At 36.8% G+C, this 19,144-nt stretch overlaps 1 protein-coding gene and 1 pseudogene across 3 annotated transcripts in view; one reads left to right on the top strand and one right to left on the bottom strand.

Annotated features, from left to right (window-relative positions):
- Positions 1-18,120, bottom strand: part of LOC106879685 (sodium-dependent phosphate transport protein 2B) — a 30,758-nt gene extending 12,638 nt beyond the window's left edge. Inside the window, exons 1-4 of one of the 3 annotated variants that reach the window (XM_089341098.1) lie at positions 17,811-18,118; positions 6,192-6,434; positions 3,001-3,054; positions 1,328-1,366 (exon numbers count right to left, since the gene is read on the bottom strand). In XM_089341098.1, coding sequence (XP_089197224.1) covers positions 1,328-1,366; positions 3,001-3,054; positions 6,192-6,227 — 129 coding nt within the window. In that variant the 5' untranslated portion in view covers positions 6,228-6,434; positions 17,811-18,118. Of the gene's footprint in view, positions 1-1,327; positions 1,367-3,000; positions 3,055-6,191; positions 6,435-17,810 lie in introns of those variants that run through there. The other 2 variants (XM_089341099.1, XM_052976786.2) reach the window with 2 other exon arrangements.
- On the top strand, positions 13,864-13,982 carry LOC149131254 (5S ribosomal RNA; annotated as a pseudogene).
- Positions 18,121-19,144: the final 1,024 nt, after the last annotated feature.

Genomic DNA, 19,144 nt, shown 5'->3' with positions numbered 1-19,144 from the left:
CAGCAAGGAGAAAGAAGAAGAAAAAAATGAACAAAAGGAAAAAGAAGAAACACTAACATCGCAGGCGAAAGATCTTCACTCACGTAAAGTGTTGTTATCTGTTTGGTGGGATATGAAAGGTTTAGTCCACTTTGAACTTTTAAACCCGAACCAAACGATAACAAAGGAGATCTACTGCCAGCACAACGCGAGAAGAAAAACAACCATCTTTGGTTTCAAGACGAAAGGTGTTCTCCCATCAGGATAATGGTTGGCCACATACAGCGAGGATGACATTCCAAAGGCTGGAGCAGTTTGAATGGGAAACTATGCTCCACACACCATATTTCCCAGACATTGCCCCATCTGATTATCATTTATTCCGTAGTCTTCAAAATCATTTGGACGGAAAAAATATGAATTCTGTAGACGAGGTCAGAACAGTACTGGAGGAGTATTTTTCGTCGTGGACAAGTGAATTTTGGATGAGGGGCTTTGCAAGTCTACCAGATAGATGGAAGAGCATTGTAGAAAATGAAGGAGAGTATATTTTTGATTAAAAAAGAACTTTATCTTAATTTTGAAAAAATAGAAGTATAAAAATAAACTGCATTATTTATGGGATGACCTAATTGATGGAAATTGTAGAAGAGGGAGACTCCGGAAGACATGGGACAAAAAACTGAAGACCGATTTACGAAAATATGTAGAGAAGGTAATCCCTTCTTCTGGATTATAGCTGAATTCATCAACTGAGTTTGCTACGCTGTCTGGCGAGTACGAACCTGAAGTATTTTTAGGCTTCTTCTACATTAATTCCAGCAACTGTTGGTATTGTTGTTGCTGCTGCAACTGCACCACAACGGCCAATAAGTTCTCCATTTAAAATTTGTTTTTTCTTTGGTTTCGTACCAAAAATATTAAAAAAAATTTTAACGTCCAATGCAAGCTTCGAACAGCTCGTCACCACTCATATCGTTGTGTTGGCTATATAACATAACGAAGCAGGTGGGGTGGGTGGGTGTAGAAAACTATATACACGACGCACTACTATTACTATTTCACGAGACTCAACGCTCTATAGCAAAGGTTCAATGGCTGACAGTGAACTGCTTACCAACACGAACTCCCAATCGTTCACAGTTCTTTAGTTTATAATAATGAGTCAGTCCACCTTTTAATCACTTAAGGGACGGTCAGAATCCTTCTACAACAATATATATATAAATATATATATATATATATATATATATATATATATATATATATATATATATATATATATATATATATATATATATATATATATATATATATATATGAAAGGTGAAATGTGCTTAATACTTACATATTCCTCAACCTCACGTAACTTCTGTGCTATTTTTCCCTGAAAAAAAATATAATAACAATAATAATAATAATAATAATAATGCAGGATGTGTGGTGATAGGGGTGAAACGGTATGGCACATCATTAGCGAATGCCCTAAATTGGCACAACGCGAAGACAAAAGACGATATGACAATGTGACAAGAATTGATCCATTGCGAGCTCTGTGGAAATCATGGCCTACAAAGAGCAAAGACATACGGTTGTGATGCATGTGCCTGGTGTACCCTTATCAGACAGGTAGTCATGATGGGTATACTGGGCTTCGTATATTTTACCCCAGGGCCACTTTCATGGTATGTACTGCTCTCTTACTCAATAACAGCAACAACAACAATAATTTCAATTTTTGGCACAAGGTCAGCAATTTTAGGGGAGGAGTAAGTCGATTACATGAATCCCAATGCTCAGGGATTCATGTAAATCATCTGTCTGTCTGTCCATCCATCTACCTACCTGTCTGTCCGTCCGTCCATCCATCCACCTGTCTGTCCGTCCGTCCATCCATCCACCTGTCTGTCTGTCCGTCCGTCCATCCATCCATCCATCTACCTGTCTGTCTGTCTATCTATCTATCTATCTATCTATCTATCTATATAACATAATATAAAATCGACATACATTGACTATGTGTGGTTAATAATGCCCCTGCTTCTAATCTATACTTGAATTTTTTGTTTCTTACGTAAGCATCGCCGCGGCATACCAGCAAGTGGCTTTTACACTATTTGTATATAGTCCTAGACTGGTCATTCGTTTTGCCTCCGATCTTGATAAGCCACAAAAACGGCGAAACATCGATGCGCATCACACCTGAATGGTATTTGGGGCAAGTTGTCTTACCTGTCTATGACTTTCAGATGTTTTATCTCGTGGCGCCTTAGGGGACACAACCCCATCACGCTTTATCGCAGCCTACCCGCATTAATATTTATAACAGTAGCGCTTTCTAATTCATATCTGAATATATATATATATACATATATACATACATACATATATATATATATATATATATATATATATATATATATATATATATATATATATATATATATATATATATATATATATATATATATAGTTAAAAAAAACACAAAAAACAATAACAAAAAAACAACAAAGTGAGGACGTGATACGGATAGTGTTATTGAGGGAGAATTCACTAAAAAAACAATAGACGAAGACAGGTGGTGTAGACAACAAATGGATGTATTAGTTTAACGCTCGGGAATAGAGAAAGTCTTTAACGTTTCGAGCCTACGCTCTTCAACAGAAAGAAGCAAGGAGAGAAAAATGTGTAGTGGTCAGCGATCTATCATGAGCACACGCTCACGTGGTCGCACCAGCTAATCCTGTCTCTTCTCATCACACACGAACTTCTGGACTCTCTACTTTTCTTATTCTTTTGGATTTTTATTCTGGACTATTTTTTTATTCTGAACTTTACACTCTCCGGCTGCACCTCTCCTGCCTACGGATTACGCTGTACCTATCTACTGACCAGAAATCGCTATATATATATATTTATATGTATATATGTATATGTATATATATGTGTGCGTGTGTGTGTATGTATGTGTATGTATGTATGTATATGTATACGAAAAGTGAAATATGGTTAGTACTTACATTTTTCTCCATATCTACATTCTCTAGATAAAATGCTTCGTTGTTTTCTCCTTTCTGCGAATAATAATAATAATAATAATAATAATAATAATAATAATAATCGTATTCAAAGGGACAAGAAGTTAGAAAATAATAGACCAGACATAACGATTGTTGATAAGGGAAAGATCAGTTGCTTACTGATCGACCTATCATGTCCATTTGATTCCGGAATTGTAAAGAAAGAGGGAGAGAAAAAAAGATGCAGTTCCCTAAAGTTTGAAATAGGAAGAATTTGGGGCTTGAGAACAGTAAAGGTTGTGCCTATAATTGGTGAATTGGGAACAGTAAGCAAAGATATAGACAAATGGCTGAAGGAGATTGAAATAAAATGCCCGGTAGAGCTCCTACAGAAAGTTTGTCTCTTGGGGACAGCAAGGATTATCGGGAGAGTTCTAAGCATAATTTCTCGCTTCTGTGCTTATACTCTGCCATGAATGTCCCCCTTTCTCTAGTTCCTTTTGCGTTGATCTACGCCACGAGTTCTTAGGCCTACCCCTCTTTCTATATCCATCCGGATTCCACTGTAAAGCACTTTTCGCTACATTTTGTGTGTCTTTTCCAATTGTGCTACCTATCCACTTCCACTTTTTCTTAAATATTTGCTCCCTAATCGAAACTTGATTCGTTCTTTGCCATAGCTCCATATTGCTTACGTGTTCGGGCCATCTAATTTTAAGTATACTACGCAAGCATCGGTTGATGAATGATTGTATTTGCTTATTTGACTTAACCGTTGTTCGCCATGAGTCAGCCTCATACAATAACACCGCTTTTACGAGAAAAAGTAAGGCAATGACCGCTTCTCACCAGTTAAAAAAAGTATGGAGGGTAAGCGTAATTTCAATAAAGAACAAAAGAATTTTTAACACTAACGTAAAAAAAAAAACAAGACAATATTTACATATTTATTTCTAGGTTCAGGTGTATTAAGAAAAATATGCTAATATTCGTTCGAGATCTCACTGTATGCAGTTCAGATGACGATGTGAATTCGAATGCTAGTTATTTAATTGACAACATAGTTAAAATGCGACGCGTAAGCAGAATTGTTAGCGCGCCGGACAAAACGCTTAGCAACATTTCATCTGTTTTTACGTTCTGAGTTCAAATTCGAAAGACCGATAGAATAAGTACCAGGCTTACAAGGAATAAGTCGTGTGGTCGATTTGTTCGACTAAAAGCGGTGCTCAAGTATGGTCGCAGTCATATGACTGAAACACGTAAAAGAATAAAAGAATATATATATGTGTATATATATATATATATATATATATATAGTTGTGTCTCTCTGTGTTTGTGTATGTATATATATATATATATATATATATATATATATGTATGTATATTATATATATTTATATATATATATTTATTTATATATATATATATATATATAGTTGTGTCTCTCTATGTTTGTATGTATATATATATATATATATATATATGTATGTATATTATATATATTTATATATATATATTTATATATATATATATATATATATATATATATATATATATATATATATATATATATATATATATATATATATATATATAGTTGTGTCTCTCTATGTTTGTATGTATATATATATATATATATATATAGTTGTGTCTCTCTATGTTTGTATGTATATATATATATATATATATATATATATATATATATATATTATAAATATATTTATATATAGATATATATAGTTGTGTCTCTGTGTTTGTATTGTATATATATATATATATATATATATATATATATATATATATATATATATATATATATATATATATATATATATATATATATATATATATATATATATATATATATATATATATATATATATATATATATATATATATATATATATATATATATATATATATATATATATATATATATATATATATACAATACAAACACAGAGACACAACTATATAATATATATATATATATATATATATATATATATATATATATATATATATATATATATATATATATATACCCGAAGGGTTTTCTTTCAGCCGGATTCATTCAGAAGCAAGCGTCTTAATAACACGTCCACGCCTGTGTCTATACATATTAAGTTAATCCAATACACCTATTATTTCATCATGTCACGTATGAAATAAAGGAACGTCATTAAATACCAAGGCAAAGATTTTTTTTTTAAATAGAAGAAAGAAGCTGTTGTTGCGAATTATAAGTATTTGCATTCTCAAACTGAATGCTGATTATGAATAAGTCAGCCGCATTTTTTAATACTGAAACTGGATAGGAAAGGATCTCAGGTTGCACAATCCAAGCAGATAGATAGATAGATAGATAGATAGATAGATAGATAGATAGATAGATAGATAGATAGATATTCGGTTAAAATGTCTTACGGTTAAGCTGGTTCCCAAGCATTTCCCTGAAGAGAAGATTACATCTTTATCAACATCACCTATTCCTATGGAAGGTATAATTTGTAATCTTCGAAACATATGTTGGAAATAAAAGAATTCATTTAATACATGCGTTTTACTCCATTTACTAAATGATAGTACCCAAAATAACAAGGAGTTTCTACCTCATAAACAGGAGTTACACCACAGTCATTTTGTGATCTTTGCTACCCTGGTATCTATTAACCAATTTATTTTGTCCGAGTTAATTATTAACTTAGAGAAAATAAATACATATAATAAAATGTGTATATATAATATTTACCCAGCGTGCGTAAGCGAAACCAAGGTATTGCAGTCGCTCGTCTTTGTCTACCTGTCTCCGTATTTGCAGAATTACTGGAACACGACAGAAGGGAGCCAAGACTATTGAAAAGGTTGCAAGACGCAACGAAAATTTTACATTTGCATGTTATGAACTAATTTATGAGCACATAAGTGACGGGCGATAAGATAAGGTCACTTGAGTAAGGAACGACCATGCTTCTTTTCTCTTTTAAGAATGCTTGTTGTTCTTGTTCTTGTTTCAACCATGGCTGCCTCTGCGTAGTTACTTGTGTTGTTGTTTACTTTGTAAAGCAGTAAGGAGAGAGGGTTCCTAGCACATTACCCTCTACCCACATTTTTCCCATCCACATCTTTACTATATGGGGTCCTAACAAAATCCAATAATAGGTATAGATGCAAATCTATCTAATTACCTTTTTTCCTGATTGGCTGTATGCACATGAGTTCATTACTGGGGTCCAGAACTCTCGTGGGAAAAAAACTTCGCGGCCAGGACCCTTGTCACAGCCTCCTTCATTTTCTCCTAAAAAGCCACTGGGAGCAAGGTCTGGAACGGTAGGGAAGGTGAGGGAGAGCTCTGATACCCATCTCAGCCAAGTATTTGGTCACCACAATGGAATTGCACATGTCCTGGTCTTTTTCGACGGAATCTCTTCCTGAAATCAACAAAACCCCTCACAAAGTATTCTTTGTTGACCATCTGAGCCAATGGAAACACAATGGATGTAGAAATATCTAACAGGAGTATATGTTTGAATTATAAAATGCACACAAGTATTTTTTTTCTTTTTGTTTACTTATTACTAAGTTCTAAAAATTTCTGATCAATGGTAATTATATACAACACTATTTCATCCCTTTTAGAAACCGTCCGCATGACACGTCGTGAAATATATTAATTAAACATTTTATGAAGAGAGACATTTCTTATAAATGGAAAATAATCACAGTCTACAAGAGATTAATGGAATATTGTTTCGTTTTCTTCATAGAGCGTTTGTAGTTTAGCAATCAAAAGAGAAGAGAGAGAAAGTTCCTAGAGTTTTTAAACTGACTGTTTCTAGAGACCTCTACATTGTGAAGGTGTCATATAGTAGTTAATATTTTAGTCTTAATTACAAACAAGATTAAGAAGTTGTTTTCCATATATTCTTCCAAATGTAGATATTGGTTGGAAGCTACTGTTTCATAAAAGTAATCCATCTTTACGTAGTTGCCAAGACCTCTCTTCACAGACCTAAAAGGTCTTGAATTTTCGTTAACCGTTTAGTTGAATGAATCCTTTCGAATTCGCAGCCAGGACTTTTTAAAACACGTGGTGTCACCTGGCGGACAGTGAATACAAGGGGGGTAATCATTTCTTCATAATATTTGACTGGATTGGAAGTTTGAATTTAAAATTGAGGGTTAACGAGAAACGATGCATAGAATACATATATTAACTTTTGTTGTTGTTGTTGTTGTTGCTTATTACGAAGTCAAATCTTCTGGTCAGTGGTAATTATGTATAGCACTAACATGCTTTTTAGAAATCACCAGCATGGCATAACTCGAGGTATTTTAGTCCTCTCTCTTTTACTCTCTCTCTCTCTTTTACTTGTTTCAGTCATTTGACTGCGGCCATGCTGGAGCACCGCCTTTAGTTGAGCAAATCGACCCCAGGACTTATTCTTTTGTAAGCCTAGTACTTATTTTATCGGTCTCTTTTTGCCGAACTGCTACGTTACGGGGATGTAAACACACCAGCATCAGTTGTCAAGCGATTGTGGTGGGGGGGGGGGGACAAACACACATACATTTGCTTCTTCTTGTATTTGTCGCTCCATTCTCCACACACACACACACACATATATATATATATATATATATATATATATATATATATATATATATATATATACATATATACGACGGGCTTCTTTCAGTTTCCGTCTACCAAATCCACTCACAAGGCTTTGGTCGGCCCGAGGCTATAGTAGAAGACACAGCCACTCCTGCAAACATTTTGTTAGTAGATTAACAATTGAGAGTAAAGTGAGAAACAATTCTTAGTGTCTATATATAGGGTAACTGTTTCCAAGCAGTTCGACCTTAAAGGCAAGACACGTTACCAAAATGTGTGGGTGTGACATATCACCTCTCGACTCCACTCTTGTCTCCAACGTGTTTAGACAGTGTTCATAACTGAAGATAGACCTCCTATTTATGTATGTGTGTGCATGTGCATGTGTGTATGTATATATATATATATATATATATATATATATATATATATATATATATATATATATATATATATATATATAAGTAAACAAGTTGTACATAGCGCTGCAAGGATAAATCAAAGGGCGAAACTACGTGGACATTCCAGACTCCGATTGAAGAGGCAATTGGCTGCGAATGATCCGTATATCTTGTTTTGTCCTCTTTGCCGCTGTGGTGCTATCGTCCTTTTTTTCCGCATGCTGTGTTTTGATGGTGGGAGTGACAAACACACACATACACACACACACACATATACATATATATACCACTGTACACCACTTCAAACACTCTATATATATATATATCTATTTGGATGTACAAGACGTCAAAATGAATGGATCAGAATCAAGCTCACGCTCGAAGGATGCCAAAAAGCATAGCCTTGTTGTCTACACTCAAGAATTCTCTTCGATTTATCTAAACATGCACAGGTACTTACGTACTAACTCACATACTAACATGCACAAGCGTTTGTATAGGTGTGCGCGTAGGTGATTAAATATAATCACATAATTAAATTCACTTTCCCTTTAAAAAATATGTATTTAGGCCAAAAAGAGCGCTGTACACCCCACTGCCTCTTTCTCTCTACTTCTCTCCCTCTCTGTATATATATATATCTTCTGGAAATAAATAGGTTCTGTCTGTTGAAGTAGGTGTAACCTTCTCGAATAACAACAAAGGCGGTAACAAACCGAACAACTAACTGCATTTATCCTGAATACAGGTGTAAAGCTTACAAACATTACGTAAAGATTACTCGACGATGCCTGCCAGCAACTATGCAGATCCTTCGCTCATTTATACTAGAACACCTTCTTTGATGTATATTGTTTGTTGATTGTTTAGGAAGAAAGGAGGATAGTTGCAGTTTCACAAAATTTGCTCCGTGAAACAGTAAGTCCTCGAAGGAAAAGTGTGAGAGCATTGATAGTTTTTCTATGAGAGTTAAAGCTTTCTTTATTAGGACGCTGTTGGGTTGGTTGGTGCTCTATGGGTGACGTCTTTGTGCCGGTGTCGCTATGGAAAATGGGAAATGTACTATTTTGACTTTTTAGTCCCAGATCAGGTCTGATATAGCAGACCTATTTTTACCCAATGTGTTCCAGCCATCTTATTTTCTGGCAAATTGTGTCCCATCTGCGTCATCCACTTATTCTATCGGATCCTTTTGCCGAACTGCTAGATTACGGGGACATAAACACACCAGCATCTGTTGTCAAGCGATGGTGGTGTGGTGTGTGTGTGGCGGGGGGACAAATATAGACACACAAATATATACATATACGACGGGGCTTCTTTCAGTTTCTGTCTACCAAATCCACTCACAAGGCTTTGATCGGCCCGAAGCTATAATAGAAGACACTTGCCCAAGGTGCCACACAGTGGGACTGAACCCGGAACTATGTGGTGGGTAAGTAAGCTACTTACCACACAGCCACTCCTATGCCTAATGTATATATTTTTTTGATTATTTTTATAACTTGTATATATTTATTTTAGTATAAATGCAAAACAACACCACGGAGGAATCGACGTAAGTTTAAATAATAAACCGCGATGAGTGAATCGCGATAGGTGAACCGCGATATGGCGAGAGGTTGTTGTATATACCCTCTGAGAGTGTTCAGAAGCGGTTTATTTTTCATTTAGTAGCAAAGACTGTCAGGATTGAAGTTTGCTGTAACAACAAACTATACCATTCAGGTAACAAAATAGCCATTTATTTTCAACAGTTTGTTTTGGTTATATTGGTGCAAGTTTATTTTGTTGTATCGGTGATAGTATAAGTCCACCCTGTATTGTGCTATTTCTGTGGGTTTTGTAGTCTGTTTTGTTCACAGAAACGTAACTTTACTTTTATGCCGTTGTATTTTTTTTTTTTTTTTTTTACTTTTTTTCAGTTGATCCAACTTGAAATATTTGATCGGTGCATCATTTTTATTTACTTTACGATGTCTTTGTCTTCTACGTGTGTTTGGAAAGTGCTGAATGTAATTCCAACTCCTTTTCATTTGATCTTCTGTATGTTTGTTTGTTTGTGTGTGTGTGTGTGTGTGTGTGGTCATGCTAGTCCATAAATAAGAACGCGCTAAACAATGTTTTATATCACGTTCGACATCTTGCCACAGTCAGAATTTTTTATTACCCACAAGGGGCGACATAGAGGGGACGATACAACCTGATTTGGGGTCAGATGAAAACGGATGAATTAACAGAAACATGCATTTAAAAATTTTACAATGAAATCGAATTATAATCGGATGATGCGACAGACCGGAAGACATTACGGATGGAGTGGTAAGGCGGGTCCAGCACGGACCCCTCGTGCCCCGCCTCGCCATTGATAGCTGAGATGAGCCCTTCGTCTCATTCATGTGGTTACATTTATTCGCAACTTTCGTGCTACACTCTTCCATCGACTCTCAAACATTTTCGCAGTCAGGCATTTTCTCTCTAGCTCTACTTTCCGTTTGAGGTGGAAGGTGAAATAATTCACCAGTGCAGAGCTAGATATGAAAATGCCTGACCTTACACCTTTCACCCTCGTTTTCCAAATAACCTGTCTCGCAACTGCCACCACAGTGAGAAAACAAATCTTACCTTCTTTCGAGAGGAAATCCGGCGGGTCAATTTTTACAATTGATTCAGTCGATAGCTGTACTCTTCTAGTACTTGACGACAGTTGTTCAGCACATACCCACACCTCCGACACCTCCGAACATTGTACAATAGCGTGCGGGACGGTTTCCCTCTCCCGCCCGCATCTTGGACAAGTCGGAGGGACGGCGCAACCATGTCTTGCGAGTTTGTCCCGAACAGGTAAGGCCCCACGGTAACACTGCCATGCCAGAGACTTCTGAAAATTATCCAGGGTCTTTGGCCCGAATGTACGTCCGAATAGACTCGCCAGCTGACTTTCGTCGAGACCTAGGGTTTCCCCTCAGGTGTCGTCACATTTCGCCTCTACAAGCCCTCTATAGAAGAATGCGGTGGAACCCCCACCGCAGGCATTGCACAAGCGACGGAATAGAAGGAGTGCCTTGCGACACTCCGTGTACCATGTACCCAACTTAGATCTTCGATTCAACCAGGTTTCCCATCCACCGAAACTAGTGAACTTGGGAAACATCTGTTTCGCCAGCGGAGACCACACCCGTTCACCATCCAGGTAGAGCGAAAGATGCCTCAACCTCAGCGCATGTTTGCGCATCAACAGCCAAGGCATCCCAAGTCCACCCTTTAACGGTTGTTGGCAGCAAATAGAGCGTCTCACAAACGGTTTCCAGCTCTTCCACAAAAAGCGGAAGAGCTGTCTTTCCAGTTTGATTAACCACGAATCGGGGCAAGGAACGACGGTTAGGCGGTAGGTGATGACCGATGCGATGAACACATTGGCTACCTCAGCCCTCCCTTTCAGGGATAGCCACCGCCAAGACCAGGTCTTGACTATGTGGGTCACCCTGCTCGTTACCTCGGCCCAGTTCTTCTCTATTTGGAGGTCTGGTCCAAACCAAACTCCTAGCAACTTAATCGGGCCCTCCGTCCAACGTCCCACGACGCTATCAGGAGGCATCGACTTGCCTCTCCAGGTACCGAGCTGCAAGCCGACTGACTTTTCACGATTAACTTTTGCTCCTGCCACCGTCTCGTAATCCTCTATGGCCTTGCCCACTAACCGTAGGTGGGCCATTTCAGTTACGATGATAGTGATGTCATCCACGTAAGCAGAAACCGATTTTCCACAACCTGGCTGTCTCGGGATGCCGCTCAATTTTCGCAGTAATGGCTCGAGGGCCATCACATCCAAAATCGGGGAGAGCGGACACCCTTGACGAACCGATCGTTTGATGTTGAACGGCATCGATATCAAGCCGTTCACCCGAACTACCGAGTCGATGTTGTCGTAAATCTCGATGATCCACCTGAGAAAACCAAGACCCAGACCGAACTGTGCCAGAACGGACACCAGGTAGCGATGGTCAACCCTATCGAATGCCTTAGATTGGTCTAAATGGACCAGTGCCCCACCTTTGCCAGCATCATTATTAAACCCTTCTAAAGTGTATCGTGTAAGATGGAGATTATCCTGGATGGTTCTGCCGGGAACGGCACACGTTTGTGCCTCCCCGATCAGACCGTCCGCGACACGCGCCAATCTTTTCGATAACACTTTGGCCAAAATCTTCAACTCTGCGTTCAGCAGAGTGATGGGCCGAAAATTATCAAAGGAATCCCCCTTGTTCGGGTCCTTTCTGACAAGCGTCACCCCCTCCCCCCCCCCCCCCCGGCGCACAGATCTGGGAATAAACCCATTCTGCTGCCAGTTCGCGCAGACATTTGCCAGTAGGTGCCCGAACAAGTCTGGCATACTTTTGTACAACTCGTAGGGTAAACCATCCAGTCCTGGCGCCTTGCCCGTGCTGCAGTCAGCCATCGCCTCAATTACTTCCTCAAGTGTGATCGGCCCTTCACAGCTCTCCGCGTCCCGCCCCGACAGACGCGGCAGCCCGGCGAAGAAGTCCGTTAGGTCCCTCCTGCTATCCGGCCCGCCACCCCCATCGAAAAGCTGGGCGAAGTGCTCCTGAAAGGTCTTACACATCTCTTCGGGTTCGTTTATCAACTTACCTTGTTGGTTCGTCAAAGATCCTATTGTAGCATCATTGCCACGTTGGGCTTCCACCACTCGGGCCCATCCTGCGGCCTTGGTTCCCTCGCAACCCATAGCACGAATTCTAGCTCTGACAATGCAACCCATGTGTTTGGCTTCGAGGTGCTGGTTTAACGCCAGTCTCTTGTCCTTCACCTGAATCGCAGAACCAGTTCTCATTGTTTCCTCTAATTCCTTAACTAAAACTGTTTCCCTCCTACGCTCTCTAGCAACTAAACTTATGCTATATCTAACAGACTCATATTTAATGGCTCGTTTGAGGGCATACCACCATTTATTATTAATAAACATCTTGCCACAGTCACCGGGAACAGCCCGCATGGCTTAACGAAATAACATCACGTTCCGCTAGGGTTGAAGGCAAGTCACCTAACTAGTCCACGACTCATATGCTAATGGCTGGTAAAACCATGTGCTGCATGCCCGGAAATTGCTTACCTAAGATAAGATTTACATATTAAGTAAAAGCAGCTCGAGTTTAATAAATATCATTAACCAAGGCGGCGAGCTGGCAGAAACGTTAGCACGCTGGGTGAAATGCTGAGCTGTATTTCGTCTGCCGCTACGTTCTGTGTTCAAGTTCCACCGAGGTCGACTTTACCTTTCATCCTTTCGGGGTCGATAAATTAAGTACTAGTTTCGCACTGGGGTCGATGTACTCGACTTAATCCATTTGTCTGTCCTTGTTTGTCCCCTCTATGTTTAGCCCCTTGTGGGCAATAAAGAAAAAAGAAAAAAAAAAGAAACATTAGCACGCTGGGTGAAATGCTGAGCTGTATTTCATCTGCCGCTACGTTCTGTGTTCAAATTCCGCCGAGGTCGACTTTGCCTTTCATCCTTTCGGGGTCGATAAATTAAGTATCAGTTGCGTACTGGGCGAGGTAACTCAGTTTTAATCTCATTTGGCAGTGATGGACACCGGTGCTTTGCCATTTTTATGGCCTATCAATATCACGTGATACGTAAAAGCACCTATTACACTCTCGGAGTGGTTGGCGTTAGGAGGGGCACACAGCCTTAGAAACCATGACAAACCAGATTGGAGTCTGGTGTAGGACCTCAGCCCACCAGTCCTGGTCAAACCATCCAGCCCATGCCAGCATAGACAACGGATGTTAAATGATGATGATGATGATGTGTGTATACATTTATACGGCCATATCACGTTGAGAGCACAGGTTCTCGTCCGATCACCGAAATTAAGCAACGTCGAGCCTAGTGAGTACTTAGATGGGTGACCGCTTGGGAAACCTAGGTGCTGTAAGCGTCACACACTTAAGGCGTAGGAGTGGCTGTGTGGTAAGTAGCTAGCTTACGAACCACATGGTTCTGGGTTCAGTCCCACTGCGTGGCACCTTGGGCAAGTGTCTTCTACTATAGCCTCGGGCCGACCAAAGCCTTGTGAGTGGATTTGGTAGACGGAAACTGAAAGAAGCGCGTCGTGTATATAAGTATATATATATATATATATATATATATGTGTATGTGTGTGTGTATATGTTTGTGTGTCTGTGTTTGTTCCCCCCCCCCCCCATCGCTTGACAACCGATGCTGGTGTGTTTACGTCCCCGTAACTTAGCGGTTCGGCAAATAGAGACCGATAGAATAAGTACTAGGCTTACAAAGAATAAGTCCTGGGGTCGATTTGCTCGAGTAAAGGTGGTGCTCCAGCATGGCCACAGTCAAATGACTGAAACAAGTAAAGGAGTTCATATGCTGGTAGGTGTTTCTGCATGTATGTATGTATGTCTTCTCTTTCTCTTTTTAGAGTAAATTCTGACCAGCTGCTCAATTAGTAGCAATTTTATGAAGGAAAGTATCTTGATTTAACTGTCCTCCTTTAAATTTTAAGGTGTCGCATATTTTTATATCGCCAGATTGATGTTTTTATGTATACATGCATGCATGAACGAATGAAATAAATGACTGACTGAATGAATGGATCACTGAATCAATGAGTACGGCTGGTAACATGTAAACCCAGTACAACCTATTGTACAGTTCAGTGGTTCTCAAACTTTTTTTTTCTCTGGGCCGCATTTTTGGATTGAAAATCTGCTCGCACCTCACCAAATTTTATGTGATAAAAAAGTACATTTAAAAATTCTTTTCTGCTCCAGGCACAAGGTCCGAAATTTTAGAGGAGGGGGCCAGTCGATTAGATCGACCCCAGTGCGTATCTGGTACTTAATTCATCGCCCCCGAAAGGATGAAAGGCAAAGTCGACCTCGGTGCAACTTGAACTCAGAACGTAAAGGCAGACGAAATACCGCTAAGCATTTCGCCCGGCCTGCTAACGTTTCTGCTAGCTCGCCGCCTTGGTAAATTTAAAAATCAAAAAACAAAAAGGCTAATTAATGCGTTAAATATAATATATAACACGATCGTGAGCCGAACACCCCTAACCACTAAGCCATGCACCTTCACATATCTACTTGGATAATATATATATATATATATATATATATATATATATATATATATATATATATATATATATATATATATATATATATATATATATATATATATATATATATATATATATATATATGTATATATATATATATATATGTATATATATATATATGTATATATATATATATATATATATATATATATATATATACATATATATATATATATGTATATACATATATATATATGTATATACATATATATATATACATATATATATATATATATATATATATGTATATACATATATATATATATATATATATATATGTATATACATATATATATATATATGTATATACATATATATATACATATATATATATGTATATACATATATATATACATATATATATATGTATATACATATATATATACATATATATATATGTATATACATATATATATATACATATATATATATATATATATGTATATACATATATATATATATATATGTATATACATATATATATGTATATATATATATATATATATATATATATATGTATATACATATATATATATATATATATATATATATATATATACATATATATATATATATATATATATATATATATATATATATATATATATATATATATATATATATATATATATATATATATATACATATATGTATATACATATATATATATGTATATATATATATATATATATATATATATATATATATATATATATATATATATATATATATATATATATATATATATATATATATATATATATACTGCGGATTTCTGATCGTATTTTTAGACAAAAATTCGCATGCGTTTCAGCTCATACAGTAAATTACGCGTACAATGGGACACTCGTACTGCGAGGTTCTACTGTGTATGTATATATATATATATATATATATTATATACTCTCTTACTCTCTTACTCTCTTACTTGTTTCAGTCATTTTGACTGTGGCCATGCTGGAGCACCGCCTATATATATATATATATATATATATATATATATATAGTTAATTAAAAAAAAAAACGAAGGAACACAAGAGCAAATCGCCAACGCAAGGACGTGGTACATGCAAAGTATTGATAAGATGCTCAAGGAAGGAAAGAAAGGGTGTTTTACGTTTCGAGCAAAGCGTCTTCTTCAGAAACAGGAGACAGAGGAAAGTCCAAAAGAAAAGGAAGATGGGGGCGGGGAATCGCCAACAATTCACATGTAGTTACATCTATTTATACATTTTGTATAATTTTTCCATTATATATATATATATATATATATATATATATATATATATATACATATATATATATATATATAATATAATATAATATAATATAATATAATATAATATAAAAATATATGCATATATCCATACAGATATGTACATACCTACATCTATATGTATACATACATGCATATATGGGTACAGGACATAAAAAAAAACGTTAAACACAATGATAGACGAAAACAGAAAACGAACTTTTTTCGAACAACGAAAAAAACAAACGGAGAAGCGAGACATGCAACATAAAGAGTATAACCCTTCGTCAGTTGTCCCTGTTCCATCTCTGCTCCCCGTATATATATATATATATATATATATATATATATATATGGATTGTTGGCGATTTTTTTCGTCCGTCTTCCTTTTCTCTTGGACTTTCCTCTGTCTCCTGTTTCTGAAGAAGAGCCTTGCTCGAAACGTCAAACACCCTTTCTTTCCTTCCTTGAGCGTCTTATTAATACTTTGCACATGGCGGAGACTGAACCCAACCCTCCCCCACTTTAAAAAAAAATTCTTTTTTTTTTTTCGGCTATGGAGATTCCGATTCTGAAAAAGAAAAAAATATCGCAAAAATCGCAAAATGCAAATTTGGGCAAATGTCTTTTTAACTATAGCTGACCAAAGCCTTGTGAGTGAATTTGGTAGACGAAAACTAAAAGAAGCCCGTCGTATGTATATATATATATATATATATATATATATAAAGATTTACTTTTCGTAATGAGATAAAAAACCAAAGCTGTGTATATTTTAGAACATTTATAAATAGGTCTTACAGCTGTTTCCAGGATATTTATTATATCCCTTCATCGGAGACGGTGTGAGAAAACGGTTAAGCAATAGTTAATTTAGATAAGATACGAAATAGAGAGTGAATTGGAGGAACGAAAATAGATGTGAGATATGCAGGGATATTGTATTTGTAAATCCATTATTTAGACAGAATGGTATACATATAAGATTCTAATACCTTCTGAGTAAAATCCAATAGTCTTTAAAATTGGTCATTCCAAGTATAGAGTTTGTACACAGTGTTATTGAATCAAGGGTTTTATATATTGTGTGTATGTGAATGTGTGCCTTTGTGTCTGTGTTTTTCCCCGCATCACCACTTGACAACCGATGCTGTTGTGTTTACGTCCCTGTAATCTAGCGGTTCGGCAAAAGACCGAATAAGTATAGAATAAGTATTAAGCTTACAAAGAATAAGGCAAAGTGCTGGGGGTCCATTTCTGAGACTAAAAAGACCCCTTAAGGCGGTGCTCCAGCATGGCCGCAGTCAAATGACAGAAACAAGTAAAAGAATAAAAGAATAAAAATGCAAAAAAAACAGAAATCGCCTTACCTTTGCCATGAGTACTTCCTTCCGTGAACCAAATGATAATAAAATTAATAGTAATTATAATAGTAACGCTAATGAGCTTTTTTTTTTTTAGCAGAAACTCGAGGAATAATTAGTTTAATTGTAATAACAATCACAGTAGTAACACAGGTGGGGTTTAATGTAATTTGATCCCGTGGTCGGTTTGTTACAGTAGCAAAGTGGAGGTCGTTCACCGCAAATCTGCAAATGGACAGGTAGAAATAAAATCTTGCTTTTGAAGAGACAGGTATGATTAAATTTCACTTTACCATTGGTTAATTTCAGTTTTTTTGTTTACCTGTCCTTAAGCAATTTACGTGCGCGCGCACATACAAACACACCCACACATTCTCTCTCTCACACACACACCTACACACACATACCCTTTCAATTCACACACACACCCCCTCCCCGTGCATACGTATACTTTCACCCCCTTCACACACTCGCACACCTTTCTCATACAATGTATATATTTATTGTCCCCGATAAATGAACAAAGCTGTATTTCAACGTACTCTCTGTGTGTGTGCGCGTGCGTGCGCACACGCATGTGTGTGTGTATGCATGATGGTATGTATGTATGTATATATGTATGTATGTATATATATATATATATATATATATATATATATATATATATGTCTGTTCGTATATATATCTGTATGTATAATATACACAGATGTATGCTTATGATAGGTAGATAGACAGACAGACAGACAGACAGACAGACAGACAGATAGACAGATAGATAGGTAGATAGATAGATAGAAACACATACTCATAGAGACACATGCATATGTTTTGTGCGTCTACATATGTGGTGGGGGGTGGGTGCTGTGCGTGCGCGCGCGCCTGTGTGTATTTACATATCTAAGAACCGTTGATTTGTGGTTATTTTGTTGCTACCTCGATGGCCCAGCATTCATAAAACGTTCGTTTTTATTGTTGTCGCTTCGTTACTGTTGTTGTTGTTGTTGTTGTCATCGTCTTCATCGTTGTCCGGCCCTCTTATCATTGCTGTTGTTGTTGTTATTATTATTATTATTATTATTATTATTATTATTATTATTATTACGTTCTGAGTTCAAATTCCGCCGAGGTCGGCTTTGCCTTTCATCCTTTCGGGGGTCGATAAATTAAGTACCAGTTGTGTACTGGGATCGATTTAATCGACATGCCTCCCTCCCCCAAAATTTCGGGCCTTGTACCTTGAGCAGAAATTATTATTATTATTATTATTATTATTATTATTATTATTATTATTATTATTATTATTTATCTATTTATTTATTATATAAGAGTGGCTGTGTGGT

The sequence above is a fragment of the Octopus bimaculoides genome, chromosome 24, assembly GCF_046866305.1.
Source record: "Octopus bimaculoides isolate indiv1 chromosome 24, ASM4686630v1, whole genome shotgun sequence".
In the NCBI taxonomy this organism is placed as follows: domain Eukaryota; kingdom Metazoa; phylum Mollusca; class Cephalopoda; order Octopoda; family Octopodidae; genus Octopus; species Octopus bimaculoides.
Note: the sequence above shows the minus strand (reverse complement) of the source record. Positions and strands in the feature narration are given on the sequence as shown.